The sequence below is a fragment of the Betta splendens genome, chromosome 3 (assembly GCF_900634795.4).
Source record: "Betta splendens chromosome 3, fBetSpl5.4, whole genome shotgun sequence".
NCBI classification, from domain to species: domain Eukaryota; kingdom Metazoa; phylum Chordata; class Actinopteri; order Anabantiformes; family Osphronemidae; genus Betta; species Betta splendens.
The window spans coordinates 892633-912763 of record NC_040883.2 but is presented as its reverse complement, the minus strand read 5'-3'; the positions used below and the strand labels follow the sequence as shown (position 1 = coordinate 912763).

General features: G+C 49.9%; 1 protein-coding gene across 12 annotated transcripts in view; it reads left to right on the top strand.

Moving 5' to 3' along the window:
* Window positions 1–20131, top strand: part of LOC114852183 (uncharacterized) — a 27614-nt gene extending 7483 nt beyond the window's left edge. For 9 of the 12 annotated variants that reach the window (XM_055507514.1, XM_055507520.1, XM_055507513.1 and 6 more), the window contains exons 4-6: window positions 4789–4867; window positions 18550–18664; window positions 19365–20131. In XM_055507514.1, the coding sequence (XP_055363489.1) occupies window positions 4789–4867; window positions 18550–18664; window positions 19365–19712 (542 nt within the window). In that variant the 3' untranslated portion in view covers window positions 19713–20131. Of the gene's footprint in view, window positions 1–4788; window positions 4868–9265; window positions 9372–9615; window positions 9637–10306; window positions 10632–11858; window positions 11935–17127; window positions 17207–18549; window positions 18665–19364 lie in introns of those variants that run through there. The other 3 variants (XM_029144387.3, XM_029144385.3, XM_029144386.3) reach the window with 3 other exon arrangements.

Genomic DNA, 20131 nt, shown 5'->3' with positions numbered 1-20131 from the left:
TCCAAGCCTTCTTCAGTTCTTCTCTGAGCCCTTGGTATTTCTCTAGTTTCTCATGTTCTTTTTTCCTGATGTTGCCATCGCTTGGTATTGCCACATCCACCACTACGGCTTTCCTCTGCTCTTTGTCCACCACCACAATGTCTGGTTGGTTCGCCATTACCATTCTGTCTGTCTGTATCTGGAAGTCCCACAGGATCTTGGCTCGCTCGTTCTCTACCACCTTGGGAGGTGTTTCCCACTTTGACCTTGGGGTTTCCAGTCCATACTCCGCGCAGATGTTCCTGTATACTATGCCAGCCACTTGGTTATGGCGTTCCATGTATGCTTTCCCTGCCAGCATCTTACACCCTGCAGTTATGTGCTGGACCGTCTCAGGGGCCTCTTTGCACAGTCTACACCTTGGGTCTTGTCTGGTGTGGTAGATCTGGGCCTCTATGGCTCTGGTGCTCAGGGCCTGCTCCTGTGCGGCCAGGATGAGTGCCTCTGTGCTGTTCTTCAGCCCAGCCCTTTCAGGCCATTGGTAGGATTTGTTGAGATCAGCCACTTCAGTTATGTTCCGGTGGTACATCCCGTGCAAGGGCTTGTCCTCCCATGATGGTCCCTCTTTCAGCATCTCATCCTCTGTTCTCCACTGCCTGAGACATTCACTCAGCACGTCATCTGTCGGGGCCTTATCCTTGATGTACTTATGGATCTTGGATGTTTCATCCTGGATAGTGGCTCTCACGCTCACTAGTCCTCGGCCTCCTTCCTTGCGGCTAGCGTACAGTCTCAGGGTGCTGGATTTGGGGTGGAACCCTCCATGCATGGTGAGGAGCTTTCGTGTCTTAACATCTGTGGTCTGTATCTCTTCCTTTGGCCACCTTATTATTCCCGCAGGGTATCTGATCACTGGCAGAGCGTAGCTGTTTATTGCCCGGGATTTGTTCTTGCCATTGAGCTGGCTTCATAGGACTTGCCTTACTCGTTGGAGGTATTTGGCTGTTGCCGCATTCCTTGTTGCCTGTTCAAGGTTGCCGTTTGCCTGTGGTATTCCAAGGTACTTGTAATTGTCCTCAATGTCTGCTATTGTTCCTTCTGGGAGTGAGACCCCTTCTGTGTGGATTACCTTGCCTCTCTTTGTCACCATCCTCCCACATTTCTCGAGTCCGAATGACATCCCGATGTCCGAGCTGTAGATCCTGGTGGTGTGGATCAGCGAGTCGATGTCTCGCTCACTCTTGGCGTACAGCTTGATGTCATCCATGTAGAGGAGGTGACTTATGGTGGCCCCGTTCCGGAGTCGGTATCCATAGCCAGTCTTGTTTATTATTTGGCTGAGGGGGTTCAGACCTATGCAGAACAGCAGTGGGGACAGTGCATCTCCTTGGTATATGCCACATTTGATGGATACTTGGGCAAGTGGCTTCCCATTGGCTTCAAGGGTGGTTCTCCACAACCTCATCGAGTTTGCAATGAAGGCCCTTAGAGTTCTGTTGATGTTGTACAGCTCCAAGCATTCAGTGATCCATGTGTGTGGCATTGAGTCATAGGCTTTCTTGTAGTCGATCCAGGCTGTGCACAGGTTGGTGTGTGGATAGCCCAATCGGTAAAGTCACAGGACTTCCACATCCAGACTGACAGAATGGTAATGGCGAACCAACCAGACATTGTGGTGGTGGATAAAGAGCAGAGGAAAGCCGTAGTGGTGGATGTGGCAATACCAAGCGATGGCAACATCAGGAAAAAGGAACATGAGAAACTAGAGAAATACCAAGGGCTCAGAGAAGAACTGGAGAAGGCTTGGAAGGTGAAGGCCACAGTGGTGCCTGTGATGATCGGAGCACTGGGGGCAGTGACCCCCAAACTGGAGGAGTGGCTACGACAGATCCCTGGAAAAACATCCGAAATCTCAGTCCAGAAAAGTGCAGTCCCAGGAACAGCAAGGATACTGCGCAGAACCCTCAAGCTCCCTGGCCTCTGGTAGAGGACCCGAGCTTGTAAAGTGGATGAGACCACCCGCGGAGGGTGAGAATAGAGTGTGTATATATAATATATATGTATATATATATATATATATATGTATGTATATATATATATATGTATGTACCCAGCGCGTCCGTGGCTCTGGCCTAAAGAGATACACCAGAGATAAGAAAGCCAGACGAATAAACCGGCTGTTCAAAACACAACCTGCGAAAGTGTACTCTCAATGGCAGGGTAATAACAGCAGAGCAGACCCACCAAGGCTGGAAACTGAACAGTACTGGAAGGGTATATGGGAAAGGGAGGCATCACACAACAGTGATGCACAGTGGCTGGTGGATCTGAGGGAAGATCACAGCAACCTCCCTGAACAGAACCCAGTGACTATCACAGTGGCAGACATCCAACATAGAGTCTCAGGTATGAAAAACTGGACAGCACCTGGCCCTGACATGATCCACGCCTACTGGCTAAAGAAGCTCACTGCAATCCATGAGGGCCTGGCAGCACAAATGAACCAGCTGCTAAGGGATGGAACTCACCCTGAATGGCTAACCGAAAGGCGAACTATCCTGATAATGAAGGATCCCTCAAAGGGTACAGTCCCATCCAACTACCGGCCAATAACCTGTCTCTCCACAACATGGAGCTCATGTCAGGCATCATCGCAGCTAAGATAAGTGGGCACATGAGTCAATACATGAGCGAAGCACAGAAGGGCATTGGTAAGGATACCAGAGGAGCCAAACACCAACTCCTGGTAGACAGAACAGTCGCCCAAGACTGCAGAGTGCGACACACCAACCTGTGCACAGCCTGGATCGACTACAAGAAAGCCTATGACTCAATGCCACACACATGGATCACTGAATGCTTGGAGCTGTACAACATCAACAGAACTCTAAGGGCCTTCATTGCAAACTCGATGAGGTTGTGGAGAACCACCCTTGAAGCCAATGGGAAGCCACTTGCCCAAGTATCCGTCAAATGTGGCATATACCAAGGAGATGCACTGTCCCCACTGCTGTTCTGCATAGGTCTGAACCCCCTCAGCCAAATAATAAACAAGACTGGCTATGGATACCGACTCCGGAATGGGGCCACCATAAGTCACCTCCTCTACATGGATGACATCCAGCTGTACGCCAAGAGTGAGCGAGACATCGACTCAAACTGGAGGAGTGGCTACGACAGATCCCTGGAAAAACATCCGACATCTTAGTCCAGAAAAGTGCAGTCCTAGGAACAGCAAGGATACTGCGCAGAACCCTCAAGCTCCCTGGCCTCTGGTAGAGGACCCGAGCTTGGAAAGTGGATGAGACCACCCGCGGAGGGTGAGAATGTGTATATATATATACATATATGTATGTATATATATTCATATGTATATATATACATACATACATATACATATATATATATATATATACACACACACACACACACACACTCTATTCTCACCCTCCGCGGGTGGTCTCATCCACTTTCCATTTCATTTGGCTCACTTCCCTCCGAGCTGCCTTGATTTTTGCCTCCAACCTTCGTTTCCATGGTGGGTATTTTTTCTCATGGCTCCCATGGTTGCTCTTATAGCCAAGCACCTCTAGGATCACTGATGCTGAAGCGTATATCAGCTCATTGGTTTCTGTGATTGTTGTGGTAGGGATCGCTCTCAATGCTGCATACACATCTTTCTGATGGTACTTCACTTAGCCGTTGTAGTGGGGTTCGGGGTTGCCTGTTCAATCTCGCCATGATCTTATCTTTCAGGTCAGTCGCTGCCTCGCTCAGCGTATCTGTGCTTATTGGGGCTTCGTACCCAATTTCCGGTTGGGGAGATGGTGAAACCTCCCCTCTGACCTGGCGTCCTGGCTCCCCCTTGCCGTAGCATTTGTGTTGTATCTCGTCAATCTCAAGTTGTGATAGCAGTTGCTGTTTGTGGATGTTGGAACACTGAGCTACTAGTTGCTTCGCAGTCAGCCTTGAATGTGGGTTTCTCCATTCCCATTCGCCGCACATTCTTTGCATGTAACCCCTCTGACTAGGGTTACTTGAGTAGTCTAACAGAGCCTTATTCTCGCATCTCAGCCATTTCTTTCTTGTTCCAGTAGCCCACTTCTCGCCAAGGTGCTCTGGTTCCCGAACACCTGACACAGACCTTGTTAGAACCGGGCGACGTCTGAGCCGGTATCATCATGTGGTTTATTGTCTCTCATCATGTGAGGTAGGCGGTAGCTTGAAGGGTCTTGCCCACAGCACGTTGGCCAATGCATTGATTTCCTATAAATACAGTTGGACTGAATGCTCAGTTTTAGCAGCGCGGTTCCTGATGCAGCCTCAAAGCGTCCTGCGGTTCTTAACCGTCTCCTTGTTCTCCTGTCGTTCCCATGTATCAGATACCAAATAGCTTCTATATAACATGATGCTTCAGCTGTTTTACGGTATGTGGCATGAATCTGTGTTTGTGTTCGAGTGGTGGCAGATTAAACGGCTCGCTGGACGAGCGTTTACTGAGCGAGTTCCAGATGAAGGCTAAGTGGCAGCAAAGTCGCTGAAGGCATCACATCAAGCCTCTGTGGCTTCTTCTTGGGCCTTTTGAGCTGGATTCTGGCTGTAGAAGTCATTCTGGACACTCACAACATTAGAGGACCTGAGGTCTCATTAAACGAAGGCGTGTGATTGTTGCTTCACGGCTGCATTACGTAGGGAAACTCTCAGATCAGCTGTTAAGATGGACCTGTGGACCTGTAGACCAGGTCTGATGTCAGCGCTCAGGTGAGCTGAAGTTCTCCATGACCTCGTGCCTCGTTTCTTTTCTTGCAGGACTCAGCAGGTTTCAAGAGAGCGTCGCAATGGACCGAATCCAGAGAATAATGGGCGTCATCCAGAATCCAGACATGGGGTAAACATTTGTTTAGCACTGCACTGAAAACTGACTGTTGGTGACCCGGTTCTGGTCTGATCCTTCCAGGCCTCACAAAGTATTTGACCTCCTTGTGTGTGTGAGCTAAACTGTTTAATCCTCACGAGTGCGGAGCATCAACATGCTCTCAAGTGTCGTGGTTTTGGTCTTTGATGCCAGATTTGATGGGAGGGGCGTCTGAAAAAAAAAAAAAGCCTCCACAATTACAGGAAGGCATGTGAAGGTCACTCAATAGGTTAGTGTGTGATTTACACTTTATGACAGAGCTATGTTTCTCAGGACGTGACAGACTTCACTGCATCTACGTTAAGATTCAAACAAACAAACAAGATCTAATGATTAGTTTCACACAGTGTCTCACTAAATCTCTTATGTGATTCAGGCTAATTAACCACTAATTCACCTAAACTACACAAATAGTCCGAAATAATCTTCATGGGTTTTTGTGGTTAAAGCTCAGTGTTAACACACAACAAACATCCACAACTAAAATGCTTAATGTTCAGGGAAATGAACAGTGTTTGCACTGAGGTCCCGTGGCTCTGGTTCCTGGTTCAGCGTGAACCCGCGCGTCCGTGGCTCTGGTTCCTGGTTCAGCCTGAACCCAATGCGTCTGTGGCTCTGGTTCCGGCAGCGTGAACCCAACGCGTCTGTGGGTCTGGTTCCGGCAGCGTGAACCCAGCGCGTCTGTGGGTCTGGTTCCCGGCAGCGTGAACCCAGCGCGTCTGTGGGTCTGGTTCCGGCAGCGTGAACCCAGCGCGTCTGTGGGTCTGGTTCCGGCAGCGTGGCGCTAACCGGACTGTCTCTTCACAGCTCGCGGAGCTGCAGTGCTACCTCCAGCCTCTGTCCACCATCCTGTGCGGCCTCAGATCAGGCAGTACTCTGAACGTAAGTGTCTCCTCAGATGTTATGACTTCTAGCGCTTTTACTGTTTTATTGCTTTTATCTTTGTTTTATGTTTACTTGCCTTGTTTTATTTGTATTTCAGTGCCTGCTCCTTTTAAGTTTCAATAAATAATAAATATAAATATAAATATAAATATATATATATATATATATATATAGATATATATATATATATACACTCTATTCTCACCCTCCGTGGGTGGTCTCATCCACTTTCCAAGCTCGGGTCCTCTACCAGAGGCCAGGGAGCTTGAGGGTTCTGCCAGTATCCTTGCTGTTCCTAGGACTGCACTTTTCTGGACTGAGATTTCGGATGTTTTTCCAGGTTCTGTCGTAGCCACTCCTCCAGTTGGGGGTCACAGTCCCTAGTGCTCCGATCACCACAGGCACCACGTGGCCTTCACCTTCCAAGCCTTCTCAGTTCTTCTCTGAGCCCTTGGTATTTCTCAGTTTTCTCATTTTCTTTTTTCCTGATGTTGCCATCGCTTGGTATTGCCACATCCACCACTACGGCTTTCCTCTGCTCTTTATCCACCACCACAATGTCTGGTTGGTTCGCCATTACCATCTGTCTGTCTGTATCTGGAAGTCCCACAGGATCTTGGCTCGCTCGTTCTCTACCACCTTGGGAGGTTTTCCCACTTTGACGCGGGTTTCCAGTCCATACTCCGCGCAGATGTTCCTGTATACTATCCAGCCACTTGGTTATGGCGTTCCATGTATGCTTTCCCTCGCATCTTACACCCTGCAGTTATGTGCTGGACCGTCTCAGGGGCCTCTTTGCACAGTCTACACCTTGGGTCTTGTCTGGTGTGGTAGATCTGGGCCTCTATGGCTCTGGTGCTCAGGGCCTGCTCCTGTGCGGCCAGGATGAGTGCCTCTGTGCTGTGTCTTCAGCCCAGCCCTTTCAGGCCATTGGTAGATTTGTTGAGATCAGCCACTTCAGTTATGTTCCGGTGGTACATCCCGTGCAAGGGCTTGTCCTCCCATGATGGTCCCTCTTTCAGCATCTCATCCTCTGTTCTCCACTGCCTGAGACATTCACTCAGCACGTCATCTGTCGGGGCCTTATCCTTGATGTACTTATGGATCTTGGATGTTTCATCCTGGATAGTGGCTCTCACGCTCACTAGTCCTCGGCCTCCTTCCTGCGGCTAGCGTACAGTCTCAGGGTGCGTATTTGGGGTGGAACCCTCCAGCATGGTGAGGAGCTTTCGTGTCTTAACATCTGTGGTCTGTCTCTTCCTTTGGCCACCTTATTATTCCCGCAGGTATCTGATCACTGGCAGAGCGTAGCTGTTTATTGCCCGGGATTTGTTCTTGCCATTGAGCTGGCTTCATAGGACTTGCCTTACTCGTTGGAGGTATTTGGCTGTTGCCGCATTCCTTGTTGCCTGTTCAAGGTTGCCGTTTGCCTGTGGTATTCCAAGGTACTTGTAATTGTCCTCAATGTCTGCTATTGTTCCTTCTGGGAGTGAGACCCCTTCTGTGTGGATTACCTTGCCTCTCTTGTGCACCATCCTCCCACATTTCTCGATCCACGAATGACTCCCGATGTCCGAGCTGTAGATCCTGGTGGTGTGGATCAGCGAGTCGATGCTCGCTCACTCTTGGCGTACACTTGATGTCATCCATGTAGAGGAGGTGACTTATGGTGGCCCCGTTCCGGAGTCGGTATCCATAGCCAGTCTGTTTTTATTTGGCTGAGGGGGTTCAGACCTATGCAGAACAGCAGTGGGGACAGTGCATCTCCTTGGTATATGCCACATTTGATGGATACTTGGGCAAGTGGCTTCCCATTGGCTTCAAGGGTGGTTCTCCACAACCTCATCGAGTTTGCAATGAAGGCCCTTAGAGTTCTGTTGATGTTGTACAGCTCCAAGCATTCAGTGATCCATGTGTGTGGGCATTGAGTCATAGCTTTCTTGTAGTCGATCCAGGCTGTGCACAGGTTGGTGTGTGGATAGCCCAATCGGTAAAGTCACAGGACTTCCACATCCAGACTGACAGAATGGTAATGGCGAACCAACCAGACATTGTGGTGGTGGATAAAGAGCAGAGGAAAGCCGTAGTGGTGGATGTGGCAATACCAAGCGATGGCAACATCAGGAAAAAGGAACATGAGAAACTAGAGAATACCAAGGGCTCAGAAGAACTGGAAAGGCTTGGAAGGTGAAGGCCACAGTGGTGCTGTGATGATCGGAGCACTGGGGGCAGTGACCCCCAAACTGGAGGAGTGGCTACGACAGATCCCTGGAAAAACATCCGAAATCTCAGTCCAGAAAAGTGCAGTCCCAGGAACAGCAAGGATACTGCGCAGAACCCTCAAGCTCCCTGCCTCTGGTAGAGGACCCGAGCTTGTAAAGTGGATTGAGACCACCCGCGGAGGGTGAGAATAGAGTGTTTATATATAATATAATATGTATATTAATATATGTATGTATATATTATATATGTATGTACCCAGCGCGTCCGTGGCTCTGGCTAAAGAGATACACCAGAGATAGAAAGCCAGACGAATAAACCGGCTGTTCAAACACAACCTGCGAAAGTGTACTCTCAATGGCAGGGTATAACAGCAGAGCAGACCCACCAAGGCTGGAAACTGAACAGTACTGAAGGGTATATGGGAAAGGGAGGCATCACACAACAGTGATGCACAGTGGCTGGTGGATCTGAGGGAAGATCACAGCAACCTCCCTGAACAGAACCCAGTGACTACACAGTGGCAGACATCCAACATAGAGTCTCAGGTATAAAACTGGACAGCACCTGGCCCTGACATGATCCACGCCTACTGGCTAAAGAGCTCACTGCAATCCATGAGGGCCTGCAGCACAAATGAACCAGCTGCTAAGGGATGGAACTCACCCTGAATGGCTAACCGAAAGGCGAACTATCCTGATAATGAGGATCCCTCAAAGGGTACAGTCCCATCCAACTACCGCCAATAACCTGTCTCTCCACAACATGGAGCTCATGTCAGGCATCATCGCAGCTAAGATAAGTGGGCACATGAGTCAATACATGAGCGAAGCACAGAAGGCATTGGTAAGGATACCAGAGGAGCCAAACACCAACTCCTGGTAGACAGAACAGTCGCCCAAGACTGCAGAGTGCGACACACCAACCTGTGCACAGCCTGGATCGACTACAAGAAAGCCTATGACTCAATCCACACACCATGGATCACTGAATGCTTGGAGCTGTACACATCAACAGAACTCAAGGGCCTTCATTGCAAACTCGATGAGGTTGGTGGAGAACCACCTCCCTCATTCCGCGCGTCCCGTGCTGCTGCTGCTGCTGCTCTGGTGCAGAAGCTCCGCTCAAAGCGGTGGCGGCTTCATTGTTTCGTCACAGCGCGGTCACATTGGTGCGGGGCGCTTCCGGTTCGTGTGCGTGAGCAGGCGCTGCTGCGACCCGCCCCTCTCGGAACACGTTGCCCGGGGAGAGGCTGCACGGGCTGGATGCGACTCCCGCGCGCCTCCCTGCGTCAGCTGCGCTCGTGGTTTCACGCAGTCAGCGGCGCGCGCACACGGCGGCCCGCCTGGTCGGGAGACGCGCGTGGCTGCTGGTAAGTGACGCTGCGCCGCTTTCTGACAGCGAACATCACGAGTCGAGTCGCCTGAAGTCTTCGAACTGACGCAAAGACGCTGCGCAAAAACAGACGCGCTGGAGGTGCGGTGTCCCGCGCAGCTCGGCTCGGTTCGGTTCGGTTCTCCGTCTGCTACAAATCCCGCAGCAGTGACGTTCCCCGCAGTGTCGACGCTTCCTGAACATTCTTCTGTCGTGATTATTTGCGTTTGGAGCGAGCGGCCGTCGTCACTTGTATCAACAGCGTGAGTGCACGTGAACCTGCGGCTCCATGTGTTTGGATGCTTTTCTTACATAATGTTGGACGACGGTTATTTAATGTGCTCGCCCGTACCTTCACTCATTCCGCGCTGTGCTGTTGGACGCATCGGTTACAACTGTGAATGACATGAATGAGGACAATCTGCAGATGTGGAGTCAAACACTGCTCTTCTAAAAACGCTGCCTGTAAAGTGTGTCTAACGTAGAAAAACCAACTTTTCTATTCTAGCCAGTCATTAATTTCGTACTGTCTCATTAATAGTTTATCATAAAAGCACATTTTGTGTCATGTTTTGAGACTTTGTGGGTAAATGTAGACTGTGAACCATGTCAGGTCAGAAGAAGCTCCAGTGACACTGACCAGTGTCTCCATTTAGCTCCTGAGCCTCCACTCAAACGCTGGACGTCTGAGCCTCTCTGGTTTAACGTTCACGACCCTTTCAGTCAAAACCTACAACTCACACGCTTCATTTGAATTTCACCCGTTCACATAGGTCAAGTTTTTTTCAATGTGGATAAAGCAAAGTAAAGATTAAATATTTGAAAGATGGTCCAGAAGCACCTCCAGGTCACTGGTGTCAGGTCTTATCCTGGATGTGGGTCCGTGTTCATCGCTTCCGTTGACAGACGTTTGACAGGATGTTTCTGTGGCAGGTCCGTGATGCTCTCTGTTGGATGACGATCTAGAGGCACAATGTCCACGTCGGATTCGGATTGTTCTCTCGACTGGCTCGCCAGCGATGAGGACGACTGTGACGGTCCACAGAACCCTGAGCTGGTGGTGGAGCCACCGGCGCCGTCCTCGACCAGAAGCTCCTTCTGCTCCGGAACCCACAAGAGGAGGAGGAGCGACTGTAAGGACGAAGACGCATTCAGGCCCATTCAGGGGTTCACCTCGGTGTGTCTGTTGGCCCGGGACAGAGCGCACGGTACCGGTCGGGCAGAACCAGACACAGAACACAAACAGTTCACGCACAAGGTGAGACAACAGTAACATAGACTCAGACCTGAGACCCGGCTTCACGCTGTGGAAACGTAAATAAGCCTTTGACTAGACGGAATCCTGGAAATGACTGGGCCAGAAACTGTACATGTTCATATGTACATACGTGTTCACGTTCGTGTATGTACAAAGCAGTCAGATGCCAGAGCAGCGTAATGATGTCACTGTGTGAAAGCATCTGATGGGACAGAAAACCTCAGATGAGTGTGAACATTGGAGACTGAAGGAAAAGTTAATAATGTCGGTGTCAAAAGGAACCTAATGGAACTGGTTCCGGCAGCGTGAACCCAGCGCGTCCGTGGCTCTGGTTCCTGGTTCAGCGTGAACCCAGCGCGTCCGTGGCTCTGGTTCCGGCAGCGTGAACCCAGCGCGTCCGTGGCTCTGGTTCCGGCAGCGTGAACCCAGCGCGTCTGTGGGTCTGATTCCTGGTTCAGCCTGAACCCAGCGCGTCCGTGGCTCTGGTTCCTGGTTCAGCCTGAACCCAACGCGTCCGTGGCTCTGGTTCCTGGTTCAGCGTGAACCCAGCGCGTCCGTGGCTCTGGTTCCTGGTTCAGCCTGAACCCAACGCGTCCGTGGCTCTGGTTCCTGGTTCAGCCTGAACCCAACGCGTCCGTGGCTCTGGTTCCTGGTTCAGCCTGAACCCAGCGCGTCCGTGGCTCTGGTTCCTGGTTCAGCCTGAACCCAGCGCGTCCGTGGCTCTGGTTCCTGGTTCAGCCTGAACCCAGCGCGTCCGTGGCTCTGGTTCCTGGTTCAGCCTGAACCCAACGCGTCCGTGGCTCTGGTTCCTGGTTCAGCGTGAACCCAGCGCGTCCGTGGCTCTGGTTCCTGGTTCAGCCTGAACCCAATGCGTCTGTGGCTCTGGTTCCGGCAGCGTGAACCCAACGCGTCTGTGGGTCTGATTCCGGCCACATGAACCCAACGCGTCCGTGGCTCTGGTTCCTGGTTCAGCGTGAACCCAGCGCGTCCGTGGCTCTGGTTCCTGGTTCAGCCTGAACCCAATGCGTCTGTGGCTCTGGTTCCGGCAGCGTGAACCCAACGCGTCTGTGGGTCTGGTTCCGGCAGCGTGAACCCAGCGCGTCTGTGGGTCTGGTTCCGGCAGCGTGAACCCAGCGCGTCTGTGGGTCTGGTTCCGGCAGCGTGAACCCAGCGCGTCTGTGGGTCTGGTTCCGGCAGCGTGGCGCTAACCGGACTGTCTCTTCACAGCTCGCGGAGCTGCAGTGCTACCTCCAGCCTCTGTCCACCATCCTGTGCGGCCTCAGATCAGGCAGATACTCTGAACGTAAGTGTCTCCTCAGATGTTATGACGTCTAGCGCTTTTACTGTTTTATTGCTTTTATCTTTGTTTTATGTTTACTTGCCTTGTTTTATTTGTATTTCAGTGCCTGCTCCTTTTAAGTTTCATAAATAAATAAATATAAATATAAATATAAATATATATATATATATATATATATATATATATATACACTCTATTCTCACCCTCCGTGGGTGGTCTCATCCACTTTCCAAGCTCGGGTCCTCTACCAGAGGCCAGGGAGCTTGAGGGTTCTGCGCAGTATCCTTGCTGTTCCTAGGACTGCACTTTTCTGGACTGAGATTTCGGATGTTTTTCCAGGGATCTGTCGTAGCCACTCCTCCAGTTTGGGGGTCACAGTCCCTAGTGCTCCGATCACCACAGGCACCACTGTGGCCTTCACCTTCCAAGCCTTCTTCAGTTCTTCTCTGAGCCCTTGGTATTTCTCTAGTTTCTCATGTTCTTTTTTCCTGATGTTGCCATCGCTTGGTATTGCCACATCCACCACTACGGCTTTCCTCTGCTCTTTATCCACCACCACAATGTCTGGTTGGTTCGCCATTACCATTCTGTCTGTCTGTATCTGGAAGTCCCACAGGATCTTGGCTCGCTCGTTCTCTACCACCTTGGGAGGTGTTTCCCACTTTGACCTTGGGGTTTCCAGTCCATACTCCGCGCAGATGTTCCTGTATACTATGCCAGCCACTTGGTTATGGCGTTCCATGTATGCTTTCCCTGCCAGCATCTTACACCCTGCAGTTATGTGCTGGACCGTCTCAGGGGCCTCTTTGCACAGTCTACACCTTGGGTCTTGTCTGGTGTGGTAGATCTGGGCCTCTATGGCTCTGGTGCTCAGGGCCTGCTCCTGTGCGGCCAGGATGAGTGCCTCTGTGCTGTTCTTCAGCCCAGCCCTTTCAGGCCATTGGTAGGATTTGTTGAGATCAGCCACTTCAGTTATGTTCCGGTGGTACATCCCGTGCAAGGGCTTGTCCTCCCATGATGGTCCCTCTTTCAGCATCTCATCCTCTGTTCTCCACTGCCTGAGACATTCACTCAGCACGTCATCTGTCGGGGCCTTATCCTTGATGTACTTATGGATCTTGGATGTTTCATCCTGGATAGTGGCTCTCACGCTCACTAGTCCTCGGCCTCCTTCCTTGCGGCTAGCGTACAGTCTCAGGGTGCTGGATTTGGGGTGGAACCCTCCATGCATGGTGAGGAGCTTTCGTGTCTTAACATCTGTGGTCTGTATCTCTTCCTTTGGCCACCTTATTATTCCCGCAGGGTATCTGATCACTGGCAGAGCGTAGCTGTTTATTGCCCGGGATTTGTTCTTGCCATTGAGCTGGCTTCATAGGACTTGCCTTACTCGTTGGAGGTATTTGGCTGTTGCCGCATTCCTTGTTGCCTGTTCAAGGTTGCCGTTTGCCTGTGGTATTCCAAGGTACTTGTAATTGTCCTCAATGTCTGCTATTGTTCCTTCTGGGAGTGAGACCCCTTCTGTGTGGATTACCTTGCCTCTCTTTGTCACCATCCTCCCACATTTCTCGAGTCCGAATGACATCCCGATGTCCGAGCTGTAGATCCTGGTGGTGTGGATCAGCGAGTCGATGTCTCGCTCACTCTTGGCGTACAGCTTGATGTCATCCATGTAGAGGAGGTGACTTATGGTGGCCCCGTTCCGGAGTCGGTATCCATAGCCAGTCTTGTTTATTATTTGGCTGAGGGGGTTCAGACCTATGCAGAACAGCAGTGGGGACAGTGCATCTCCTTGGTATATGCCACATTTGATGGATACTTGGGCAAGTGGCTTCCCATTGGCTTCAAGGGTGGTTCTCCACAACCTCATCGAGTTTGCAATGAAGGCCCTTAGAGTTCTGTTGATGTTGTACAGCTCCAAGCATTCAGTGATCCATGTGTGTGGCATTGAGTCATAGGCTTTCTTGTAGTCGATCCAGGCTGTGCACAGGTTGGTGTGTGGATAGCCCAATCGGTAAAGTCACAGGACTTCCACATCCAGACTGACAGAATGGTAATGGCGAACCAACCAGACATTGTGGTGGTGGATAAAGAGCAGAGGAAAGCCGTAGTGGTGGATGTGGCAATACCAAGCGATGGCAACATCAGGAAAAAGGAACATGAGAAACTAGAGAAATACCAAGGGCTCAGAAGAACTGGAGAAGGCTTGGAAGGTGAAGGCCACAGTGGTGCCTGTGATGATCGGAGCACTGGGGGCAGTGACCCCCAAACTGGAGGAGTGGCTACGACAGATCCCTGGAAAAACATCCGAAATCTCAGTCCAGAAAAGTGCAGTCCCAGGAACAGCAAGGATACTGCGCAGAACCCTCAAGCTCCCTGGCCTCTGGTAGAGGACCCGAGCTTGTAAAGTGGATGAGACCACCCGCGGAGGGTGAGAATAGAGTGTGTATATATAATATATATGTATATATATATATATGTATGTATATATATATATATGTATGTACCCAGCGCGTCCGTGGCTCTGGCCTAAAGAGATACACCAGAGATAAGAAAGCCAGACGAATAAACCGGCTGTTCAAAACACAACCTGCGAAAGTGTACTCTCAATGGCAGGGTAATAACAGCAGAGCAGACCCACCAAGGCTGGAAACTGAACAGTACTGGAAGGGTATATGGGAAAGGGAGGCATCACACAACAGTGATGCACAGTGGCTGGTGGATCTGAGGGAAGATCACAGCAACCTCCCTGAACAGAACCCAGTGACTATCACAGTGGCAGACATCCAACATAGAGTCTCAGGTATGAAAAACTGGACAGCACCTGGCCCTGACATGATCCACGCCTACTGGCTAAAGAAGCTCACTGCAATCCATGAGGGCCTGGCAGCACAAATGAACCAGCTGCTAAGGGATGGAACTCACCCTGAATGGCTAACCGAAAGGCGAACTATCCTGATAATGAAGGATCCCTCAAAGGGTACAGTCCCATCCAACTACCGGCCAATAACCTGTCTCTCCACAACATGGAGCTCATGTCAGGCATCATCGCAGCTAAGATAAGTGGGCACATGAGTCAATACATGAGCGAAGCACAGAAGGGCATTGGTAAGGATACCAGAGGAGCCAAACACCAACTCCTGGTAGACAGAACAGTCGCCCAAGACTGCAGAGTGCGACACACCAACCTGTGCACAGCCTGGATCGACTACAAGAAAGCCTATGACTCAATGCCACACACATGGATCACTGAATGCTTGGAGCTGTACAACATCAACAGAACTCTAAGGGCCTTCATTGCAAACTCGATGAGGTTGTGGAGAACCACCCTTGAAGCCAATGGGAAGCCACTTGCCCAAGTATCCGTCAAATGTGGCATATACCAAGGAGATGCACTGTCCCCACTGCTGTTCTGCATAGGTCTGAACCCCCTCAGCCAAATAATAAACAAGACTGGCTATGGATACCGACTCCGGAATGGGGCCACCATAAGTCACCTCCTCTACATGGATGACATCCAGCTGTACGCCAAGAGTGAGCGAGACATCGACTCAAACTGGAGGAGTGGCTACGACAGATCCCTGGAAAAACATCCGACATCTTAGTCCAGAAAAGTGCAGTCCTAGGAACAGCAAGGATACTGCGCAGAACCCTCAAGCTCCCTGGCCTCTGGTAGAGGACCCGAGCTTGGAAAGTGGATGAGACCACCCGCGGAGGGTGAGAATGTGTATATATATATACATATATGTATGTATATATATTCATATGTATATATATACATACATACATATACATATATATATATATATATATATACACACACACACACTCTATTCTCACCCTCCGCGGGTGGTCTCATCCACTTTCCATTTCATTTGGCTCACTTCCCTCCGAGCTGCCTTGATTTTTGCCTCCAACCTTCGTTTCCATGGTGGGTATTTTTTCTCATGGCTCCCATGGTTGCTCTTATAGCCAAGCACCTCTAGGATCACTGATGCTGAAGCGTATATCAGCTCATTGGTTTCTGTGATTGTTGTGGTAGGGATCGCTCTCAATGCTGCATACACATCTTTCTGATGGTACTTCACTTAGCCGTTGTAGTGGGGTTCGGGGTTGCCTGTTCAATCTCGCCATGATCTTATCTTTCAGGTCAGTCGCTGCCTCGCTCAGCGTATCTGTGCTTATTGGGGCTTCGTACCCAATTTCCGGTTGGGGAGATGGTGAAACCTCCCCTCTGACCTGGCGTCCTGGCTCCCCCTTGCCGTAGCATTTGTGTTGTATCTCGTCAATCTCAAGTTGTGATAGCAGTTGCTGTTTGTGGATGTTGGAACACTGAGCTACTAGTTGCTTCGCAGTCAGCCTTGAATGTGGGTTTCTCCATTCCCATTCGCCGCACATTCTTTGCATGTAACCCCTCTGACTAGGGTTACTTGAGTAGTCTAACAGAGCCTTATTCTCGCATCTCAGCCATTTCTTTCTTGTTCCAGTAGCCCACTTCTCGCCAAGGTGCTCTGGTTCCCGAACACCTGACACAGACCTTGTTAGACCGGGCGACGTCTGAGCCGGTATCTCATGTGGTTTATTGTCTCTCATCATGTGAGGTAGGCGGTAGCTTGAAGGGTCTTGCCCACAGCACGTTGGCCAATGCATCGATTTCCTATAAATACAGTTGGACTGAATGCTCAGTTTTAGCAGCGCGGTTCCTGATGCAGCCTCAAAGCGTCCTGCGGTTCTTAACCGTCTCCTTGTTCTCCTGTCGTTCCCATGTATCAGATACCAAATAGCTTCTATATAACATGATGCTTCAGCTGTTTTACGGTATGTGGCATGAATCTGTGTTTGTGTTCGAGTGGTGGCAGATTAACGGCTCGCTGGACGAGCGTTTACTGAGCGAGTTCCAGATGAAGGCTAAGTGGCAGCAAAGTCGCTGAAGGCATCACATCAAGCCTCTGTGGCTTCTTCTTGGGCCTTTTGAGCTGGATTCTGGCTGTAGAAGTCATTCTGGACACTCACAACATTAGAGGACCTGAGGTCTCATTAAACGAAGGCGTGTGATTGTTGCTTCACGGCTGCATTACGTAGGGAAACTCTCAGATCAGCTGTTAAGATGGACCTGTGGACCTGTAGACCAGGTCTGATGTCAGCGCTCAGGTGAGCTGAAGTTCTCCATGACCTCGTGCCTCGTTTCTTTTCTTGCAGGACTCAGCAGGTTTCAAGAGAGCGTCGCAATGGACCGAATCCAGAGAATAATGGGCGTCATCCAGAATCCAGACATGGGGTAAACATTTGTTAGCACTGCACTGAAAACTGACTGTTGGTGACCCGGTTCTGGTCTGATCCTTCCAGGCCTCACAAAGTATTTGACCTCCTTGTGTGTGTGAGCTAAACTGTTTAATCCTCACGAGTGCGGAGCATCAACATGCTCTCAAGTGTCGTGGTTTTGGTCTTTGATGCCAGATTTGATGGGAGGGCGTCTGAAAAAAAAAAAAGCCTCCACAATTACAGGAAGGCATGTGAAGGTCACTCAATAGGTTAGTGTGTGATTTACACTTTATGACAGAGCTATGTTTCTCAGGACGTGACAGACTTCACTGCATCTACGTTAAGATTCAAACAAACAAACAAGATCTAATGATTAGTTTCACACAGTGTCTCACTAAATCTCTTATGTGATTCAGGCTAATTAACCACTAATTCACCTAAACTACACAAATAGTCCGAAATAATCTTCATGGGTTTTTGTGGTTAAAGCTCAGTGTTAACACACACAAACATCCACAACTAAAATGCTTAATGTTCAGGGAAATGAACAGTGTTTGCACTGAGCTAAGGGTGCGGTGTTTCTGTGGCCTCGACACAGACGACATGGATAACGCTTCATCTTAGCATCTGTAGTTCGTCTTTCCAGTGATCAGTTCTGGTTCGGTGATGGTGATGTTTCATAGGGCTCTACAGTAGGTGTTGCAGCTGATTCTTTACGGTTCTGGTTCTGCGTGTTTCATCCAGCCGAGGCAGATGTCCTTCCTGCACCAACGCACCCCTGCTCTACTGCTCGCCACAGATGCTTATTTTTAGTCTGACGTCAAACGCTTGGTGTTTGCGTGTGGTGCTGTTCATTTTTGAACAGCTTACTGCTCTATTTATAGGCTGAATGGATGGAGGCCCTCCCCCGCTGCCACGTGTGGGAAACGCCAGCGCTCCAGTCACATTTCTCATGTGGAACTGAACACGCTTGGTCCTGATGTGACGCTCATCCAGGGACAGTGATGCACAGATCAGCCTCTCACTGATTCAGTCTTTGTGCTGTTTTACGCTGTCCACCAATCAGATGGAGTGCTGAATGTGCTGCCTGAGGCTTTATGGGGCTTATGTAATGGCCATTGGCGAGACGTCCCTAAGCCATCTGAGCCAGCACTGTAATCTGCTGTAAGAATGTCCCATTCACATTCGAGGCAGAGGAAACAAATGACGTCGTCTGGTCGGTTCCCGTCACTTATTCAGGTGGTTACACCAGCAGTTCGATTCATCTGAATGTGTAAAATCTGCAGGCAGCACTTTACGAAGGTGGTTCTATCATGAAGAATATTACACATTAATGACTCCAGTCTGTGTCTGTTCTAGTGGACGCTTCTTCAGTATTATACTGAAAATGGAAGAAATGCTCCATAGTTGGTTCCCTCACATCAAAGCTACTCTGGCGCAGACGGACGACAGCACTGCAGCCAAGAAGCAGAAGGTGAATATACAAATAATACAAGATCAGAGCTACCAGCTCTTCAAATGTTCACATCAACCTATAAAGTCTTATGATGTTTTGTGATTGAGCTGAATTCATTGGACTAGGAAATATTTGAAATTGTACTGTGAATATATATTTAATGAAATAACACTATGTCAGCATACTAATAACTACAGTATCTATTGGGATCCTGTCCGGCTCCTGTTTTAGTGTTAGAGCAGTTCAATTCTTGGTCACGTGGAGTTGCGAGTCCGATTATGTAACCGGATCCTGGAAGAGGACAGTGAAGGTATTAGTGCACAGTATTTTTACTGCTGATTTCCTAAAGCAACAGACGCAGCAGAGGTCAAATAATGAGCTTGTGGAAGACAGTGGATCCTCCATCCTATTCCTGAGCCAGTTTTGAGCCAGGACCTCGACTCATCATCAAACCCCCAAACAAAAAGTTGCTCCAGAAACTATGATTTTAGGTGAAAGCAGGAAAACGAACAAGCTGAAAGGTGTAAAACCCAGCTTTCAGTTTAAATCCTGTTTCCCTCCAAACGGTCACGTCAGCTCCATGGTTCTGATCCGCAGTAGCTGGAAAGTGCGTCCTTTGCTCTAAATTGCAATCTCTGAAATCCAAACTAGACTTCCTTCAATATAATTGCATGTGTTGAGGACGGACTGAATGTTAATGTGATGCTCCTCCTTCCAGCAGCAGAACCAAAGCAGTGCCTCCTCTCCACACGTGGAGCCGGCAGCTTCCTACTCTTCCACTCAGCTCAGGCGGCTTCACTCATCACTCGCCTGCTCCCTGAAGGCCCCCGAGTCGAGGCCCAGCCCACCAACACGCTGCAGCCAAGGAGTGACCCAGGACAACGCCGTGTCCTCCAGCACAGACTCACTCGCAGGGCCCAGGCGCCGCCTCAGCAGGGGGCCGCTGCCCTTCAAGGTCAGCTCGCCTTGTCTGGAAAGACTCCTGCAGGCAAAGGAGAGCATCATTGCTCCCAGGACTGTGGGGGAGGACGGCTGGTTACCATGGCTGCCTGCAGACGACAGCTAACGCGCTGTGGTGAACCTGTGGCCGACGTGGGGCCGGATCTCAGAGACAGGCTTTCATCTGTCCAGAGCCCCATGATACAATAAAGAAAGGCCTTTGAAAAGCACCAATCACATCCTTCTTGATCTTTTGTTGATGCAGGACGAAAGAGTCCAAACAGGTGCTGACACCCGTTAGGTTGTTGTTGAGACACTGGGAAGGTTAAAGGTTCAAACAGCAGAGGTGCTACTCAGACAAATTCATACTCTAATGAAGGAACCATGAGCTCAGAGGTTCAGTTCACGGCTGAATATTTGACTCTTACCGTGTTTAAGCGACTTGTCTTGAGGTGTTAAATGATTTCTACCTCATGATGCTGCCTCAAAGTATCGGATTTGTACCTTCAAATTTGGCTGGATTTCAATAAAATACATTTGACAAGA